The 6307-nt window shown below is 42.4% G+C and overlaps 2 protein-coding genes across 5 annotated transcripts in view; one reads left to right on the top strand and one right to left on the bottom strand.

The window, feature by feature from the left end:
- The window catches only part of dennd2b (DENN domain containing 2B), a 54444-nt gene extending 53086 nt beyond the window's left edge, over nucleotides 1–1358 (top strand). For all 4 annotated transcript variants that reach the window (XM_062549466.1, XM_062549467.1, XM_062549465.1 and 1 more), the window contains 2 exons: nucleotides 338–424; nucleotides 588–1358. In XM_062549466.1, coding sequence (XP_062405450.1) covers nucleotides 338–424; nucleotides 588–622 — 122 coding nt within the window. In that variant the 3' untranslated portion in view covers nucleotides 623–1358. The remainder of the gene's footprint in view (nucleotides 1–337; nucleotides 425–587) is intronic.
- Nucleotides 1359–1432: 74 nt separating this feature from the next.
- On the bottom strand, nucleotides 1433–5671 carry LOC134095786 (large ribosomal subunit protein uL15). Its single transcript, XM_062549469.1, has 5 exons — nucleotides 5607–5671; nucleotides 5050–5113; nucleotides 4827–4902; nucleotides 3577–3751; nucleotides 1433–1685 (listed from the first exon to the last, which is right to left on the bottom strand). The coding sequence occupies exons 1-5, from the start codon at nucleotides 5607–5609 to the stop codon at nucleotides 1557–1559; spliced, it is 447 nt and encodes a 148-aa protein (XP_062405453.1). The 5' UTR covers nucleotides 5610–5671; the 3' UTR covers nucleotides 1433–1556.
- Between the last annotated feature and the right edge of the window lie 636 nt (nucleotides 5672–6307).

The raw sequence follows: 6307 nt of genomic DNA, 5'->3' as shown, positions 1-6307 counted from the left end.
GCTTTGGGAAACGCTGATAAACAATGTTTCACTTTCTTCTGACTTATCATTGATCAAACAACTAGTCGATTGAGAGAGTAATCAACAGATTAATCGACTATGAAATAATCGCTAGGTGCAACCCATCGTACAACACAATTCATCTATCATGACAATCTGCCCAATCAAGAATTATGTCTACTGGTTAGCAGTGCCATCTAGTGGCTCACTGTAGAGCAGCTTCAAAACTTCCAAGTTTTCCAAGCAATACAAACAGTTATATAGAGTTTCACTTTTCTGGATGAATGCTGTGGGTCTTGTGGTTACATATTTTTTTACAAGTCTCTCTGTTGGGCAGGTCTGTTTGAGCAAAGAGTGGAGCAGTACTTGGAAGAGTTACCAGACACAGAACAGAGTGGAGTAAATAAGTTCCTGAAAGGATTAGGTAAGAGACACAGCGCTGCAGAAGTACTAGAGGCAGAGGATTTAACTCTGTGCTGTCTTTTGTGTTTCTCGATTTCTTTCATATGGGGATTTGTACATAGCACACGTTAAGAGAGTCTACGCCATAAGACAATACTCCTTTCTTTTCTTTTGTTGCTTTCTAGGGAACAAAATGAAGTTCCTCCATAAAAAGAACTGAGGGAGTCATTTGCTGAAACCAAAGAAACAAAGCTTCAATCCTGCTTTTGAAGAACTGAAGGACATCAAACAGACTGCTGCAGAAACAGACTTTATCGAACGTTCTTTGCTGCAGGAATTCATTACTTCTATCTGGGCAATTTTGATGGACTATATCATTGTACCAGAAGGAATGCCACCATGGGGCCAATGAATTACTTGACAATAGAAACTGTAAATTCACTGATAAGCCTACTTTGCATGGTCGATGCCAGCAGTTTCCCCCTTTGAGTTTACTTTCTGTGTCTAATCTGATCTGAATGAAAAGAATGTCAAACAAAAAGTACAGTATGCGCATTTGACCATTGTACATATTTCACTGTAAATTGGCTGTGATGATCTCTGTGTAGTGCGTTATATTTAGGTACCATGTTTATGAACTAGTGTTTCAGTAGGATGGTACTGAGCAACTGTGCATTTTCGTGTCTGAATAACCACTGACGGTGAGTTTGATATGTGCGTGTGTGTACTGTATGTGCGTGTGTGTGTGGAGAGATGTGTGTAGAGCAGATGTACAGATGTCGAGATTAGTTTTGTATTTAACGTTAGGGTTAACCTTTCATGGAAAGAAAATGTTGAAAGAGGATGCATCTTTAGAGGTTTTTGTACATGCATTAACATATGAAGAAAATTATTGCTCAAGCCTTTCAATGCTTTGTCAAAGTCAAATGTTTTAAAATAAAGCTTTTGAATTAAAACATTTAAAGATGCAACACCTTTTCATTACATGCACTTTAACAAAAAACAAAAAAAAACATCACCATGGGGACATAATTCTTTTATATGCATTCACTATCATTTACAGGGTCCACAACGCCTTTGATATATGACATCTGTACAAAATCATATCATGGGTTTTATACAATTTATTACACCAAAGAGTCCATTGACTGCATTTATGCCATTAACACACAGGCTCCTCCAACCTCCTTTATCTTCTCTTCTGCCCTCCGACTGAAGAACTTGGCCTTCACGATGACCGGCTGCTTAGGAAGCTTGCCCTTGCCAAGCACTTTAAAGTAGCCCTGTAGAGAGAGAGAGAGAGACGGACGTAGAGTGAGAGAGAGAGAGAGAGAGACACGGAGAGTGAGCGAGTGGCCAGTCCGTGCACACAAAATGGGATGGAATCTGGGAAACCCCATCACATGGTTAAATCAAAAATCCTTGTTATTGATCCGTTTCAATCCGCTCAGATGATTATTGATGATCCGTTTCAACACTCGCAGGTGAAACGTCACCAACTCAACATTCTGATAACATCCTAGCAACATCCTGGATACCATTCTAGCCACATCCTGGATGTGGCTCAGATAGTATCAGAATCTTAAGCTTACCATGTCATCATGATCACAAATAAATCATAGTCAACAACAACAACAACAAAAAGACAAGAATCTGAAAGGTAAAGACGGCTGGTATTCAGCAGAGCTTTTTATCCAAAGCAAAACAGACTCGCAATGGTGAGTTGGGGACCCCAAGCGCAGGCTTACTGCCAACCAGAGGGTGGCGCTACCACATCTCTACCATTGCTGAAATCTCATGATATACTCTGGCTGTGTCCAAAAGTCAAGCGCGCACGCTGGATGTACCTTTTTTCCAGTAGCGTCTCAGTTAGCTTGGTCCTCAGTATGCGACCCTACCTACATTTGGACAGCACTAACTAGTTGGCGTCACCTGAGTCGGGGAGGGGGGTGTGTTGACGATTTGCATGACGTATGGACCTTAACCTGCGCTGCGCAATGGATTATGGGATATCTGAGGCCAAAAAAGATGCATCGATGCACGCTTGGAAATCACGCCAAACAAAGTACCCATCTAGTGAGAGCGCTTGACAGTCGGACAGTCTATTCTGACGTAACTTCCGGAAAATGCACACTGCCCAGCGTGTGTACTTATGCTTCAGACACAGCCTATATGCTAGGTCTGCCCAATTAACTGATGTTAACTCATGCAATTAGCTAATTGGACAGGCAACAATTAATTGTGCAGCTTGCATCGGTCACAATGGTTAAACTCGTCACATCTATGATTTTTATATCCTCCTTGTGTGACAGACAGTGAAGCTCACCAAACAGGAGTGCTGCTGTGCTTCTCATGCACTAGGCATGCTCTCCAATCAGAAGTGGCCCATCATTTGGAATATCGAACTAAAGTTTAACTTTCAAAAATGATATCGCAAATCCAATTGCAACCACTGTCTGAAACGCAATTCGTTGCAATCTGCCCCCGCCGCCGTCACAATCAGACATTTTCTCCATATCGTGCAGCCCTACTGCATGCTTCTATGACACGTGTGATAGAGATTTGGCTAGTCATAGGACACGTAGGTGGTTAGTCTATATAACAACCTGCGAACAAGAGAAGTAGCAACTAGGAGATTTCCGGTACACAAACGCCACAGCATATCAGGAGGAGGCTATCCTCAACACTTTCCATCAGTACAGTTGTGACCTACAAATGTGCTTTACAAAACACCTTATAGCAATAGTATGACAGAATGGCAAGCCTCTTAGAACAAGCAATGAAATGTGAATTTGTGACCTAAACTGCTTCACAAAAAACATCATAAGACTAGTATGATGACAGAGAATGGAAAGCCTCTTTGAACAAGAAATAAAACGCAGATTTTTATGACCGCTTTAGTTTCATTATAGCAACAATAACTGCATGTCTACAATAACGCTATGACTACCATCACACCAAAGATTCCCGACGCGACGAGACTGAGTTGCAGCGATGTGAATTAGAAGTTGCATGTAGTTGCAAGCCATCGCAGAACATTAAACCAACGAGTCGCAGTCGCAAGGTTTTAGAACGTCGCGGCCCGTCTCGTCGGAAATCTCTGGTCTGAACCCTACTTTATGACACGCTCCCCTGGATCTAGATAAGAGCTGCCAGCAAGGACTCAGTACTCACAGCGTGCACAACGTCGATGATTGGGGCAGGGCCTTCTGGCTTCTTGCTGTAGTTTTCTCGGGTCTGCTCGCTGACCAGGGTCCACAGCTTGTCCAGATTGATGGTGGGGCAGTAGAGGGTGTTCTTCTTCACATGGTAATGTCTCATGCCCACTTTCCCAAAGTAACCTGGATGGCTGGGGGACGAGGGGAACGGTGAAGATGGAGATGACACATTAGGTAAGCACAAGTTTACACAGACTACATCAGCTCACTCTCTCTCTCCCTCAGACACACACACATACACAGAATAATGATTTTACATTGTGCAAAACCTATGACGCAGCTTTTGGTCAAGCGAGTGATCAAGTCAGCTTATTATAATGGGATGTGTTTTGGGCAGTTGCTTATTTGGGCTTGCTCCCCTTTTTGGTCTCTCTCCACTATACCTGGTCTACTGTAGTAAGCCAACAAAACCATTTGCCCAGTTGCATGATCGAGAACCCTGTTTCCTCCCGACGCCACACCGTCATTATCAAAGAGGCTACTATGGATGTACCAGAGATACGAGTTGAAGGTAGCATCATACATAGTGTTACACGCCTGGTCGCCCAAGCTCTTTTTTTAAAGAGCAAAGTTGTTTCTTTCAAATTCTTCTTTTCAAATGCCTGGTTGCTTATTACTCTCCTGATATCTGGTAACACTGCTTTTGGTAAAGGTAACCTCTCTGATGCCTGATGCATCAGTAATTGAATTTATTTAGCAGGTGAAAATGCCTATGTTTGCTTTACTAATTAAACCAAGACCAGCAAAGCAAAGACACTGCATCATTGAGTGTCCATCCCGTGGTTGGTCACTGTTCTTCAGGGGGGCAAGGGGAGTGTTCAATTTTAACCACTGATTTTAATAAAGGCCATTCAATGCACAGCCCAATGAAGATGAGATTTGATGAGGTTCACCAGCACATATTATGCAAGAGGATGTTGGGGTTAGTTAGGGTCAATCTCATCTAGAGTGAAATCTATGGTCACAACGGTTTCACACAAATGTAGCCATCCATCATAACTGCAGTTGATGTAGCACCATGCTGCTGAATGTACCTCATTAGTCATAAAACGGTTCGATGAAATTACTTTATTGTTGATGCAAATTCAACAAAGGCTTATCATATAATAAAACATAACGTGTAACTGCTCTTAACATTATCAGGGTCACACATCGTACTACTGTGGAATATATCACAAAATACTGCCAAGGTAACGGCTTACTTACTATTTGTCGAAGTTGATCCTGTGATGGTGCATGCCTCCTGCGTTTCCACGACCTCCAGGATGCTTTCTGTGCTTACCTGAGGGGCGTTTCGACGGAGACAGACAGCAGGTTAGATTAATACACATTTTCGTCTATTTGCTTCGACTCGTATTAATGCTATGGCTGACCTAACGTTGAACTTCGCTATACCGGTAGATATAGTTTGAAATGATGTTATGTTTACCAATACGGCCGTGTCCATGACTGACATGTCCACGAAGCTTTCTGGTCTTGGTCTTTTTCGTGGGCTGTGCGGGGAGAAAAGAAAGAATAAAAAGTCATCCTCATCATTCTGTCAACAGCTGGACTAGACTGTCAATCACGTTTAACCGGGTGCGTCTACTTGGCTAACGTTAGCATTCAGAGTTGGCACCTAACTGTAAATATTCAGGACAATAAGTTAAAGCAAATTGTAGGGTAGCATAGGGTAGTTAAAAGGGTGGAAGCTGGAATTGAGCAGACAAAACATTTATCACTCGGCCTAGTAAGCTTGAAAAACATGGTAGGCTATGGGCAACATTAACCACTCATTGAGCTCTTCAGACTGTTCACTAAGGCAGTGGATGGGTGACGACCCTAGCATAATTCGCTACTTCACTCACATGAAAATATCTCTCTACATGTGTTCATGACAGTGCCTCTAAGTAATGCACAGTCAAGAGTACATTTTTTCAGGCATCAGGACGGAGGATGGTAACAGATACTTAATATTGTAGAGAGTTACATTGCCTGAGTACCTACCATCTTGAGAGATGGTCGGTCGAAAAAGAAGGGGAACAGAGGAAGAATTTCTGTAAAGAAATAACTTGTCGAAATGTTATTATGCGAGCTGAACAGCGCCATCTACTGGTGTGGATGATACAATTTATAGGCACAATGGGGAAAAGCCAGAGAGTAGGTAGGCCTACCGTTTGTCTTGTGTGTAGGTTACCCAATTACTAAAAAGCCTTTCAGACTCATTTGGAACCGTCTACCAGATGCAGGTTGAAATAGTCTTGTGTTATTATAGGCCACCTTTAAGCACCAGACTGAAAACCAATACCTTCACCAACTGCCCTGCCAGGAAAATCTGGAAGACATTACGTTTATTCTGTTGGCAGGCATTTGTACATAAAATGACATGGGTCAAATGAGGTTGGGCCTACGATACAGGCAAACAACCAAATAAGGAGAAAATAGAGAGAAACAGGGACCAGGGCCACACTTCGGGTTTCACCTGACTGATGAGTCGCATAGCTCTGGAGTAGCAGGAGGAGGGATTTATTGATCTGCACTATCCTGCTTATCAGGAAGCTTAATGGAGAAATCACTCTCTATTGATTCATTAAACATCCTCAGATGATATGATGGGCCTGTTTTGGTATTTGATTTTATTTGATGGCGTTGCTAGAAACTGTTTCAGGGTTCCAGCTTCCTCAGTTTGCCTTTTCTGTTATGACTTG

Source organism: Sardina pilchardus, chromosome 11 (genome assembly GCF_963854185.1).
Source record: "Sardina pilchardus chromosome 11, fSarPil1.1, whole genome shotgun sequence".
NCBI classification, from domain to species: domain Eukaryota; kingdom Metazoa; phylum Chordata; class Actinopteri; order Clupeiformes; family Clupeidae; genus Sardina; species Sardina pilchardus.
Note: the sequence above shows the minus strand (reverse complement) of the source record. Positions and strands in the feature narration are given on the sequence as shown.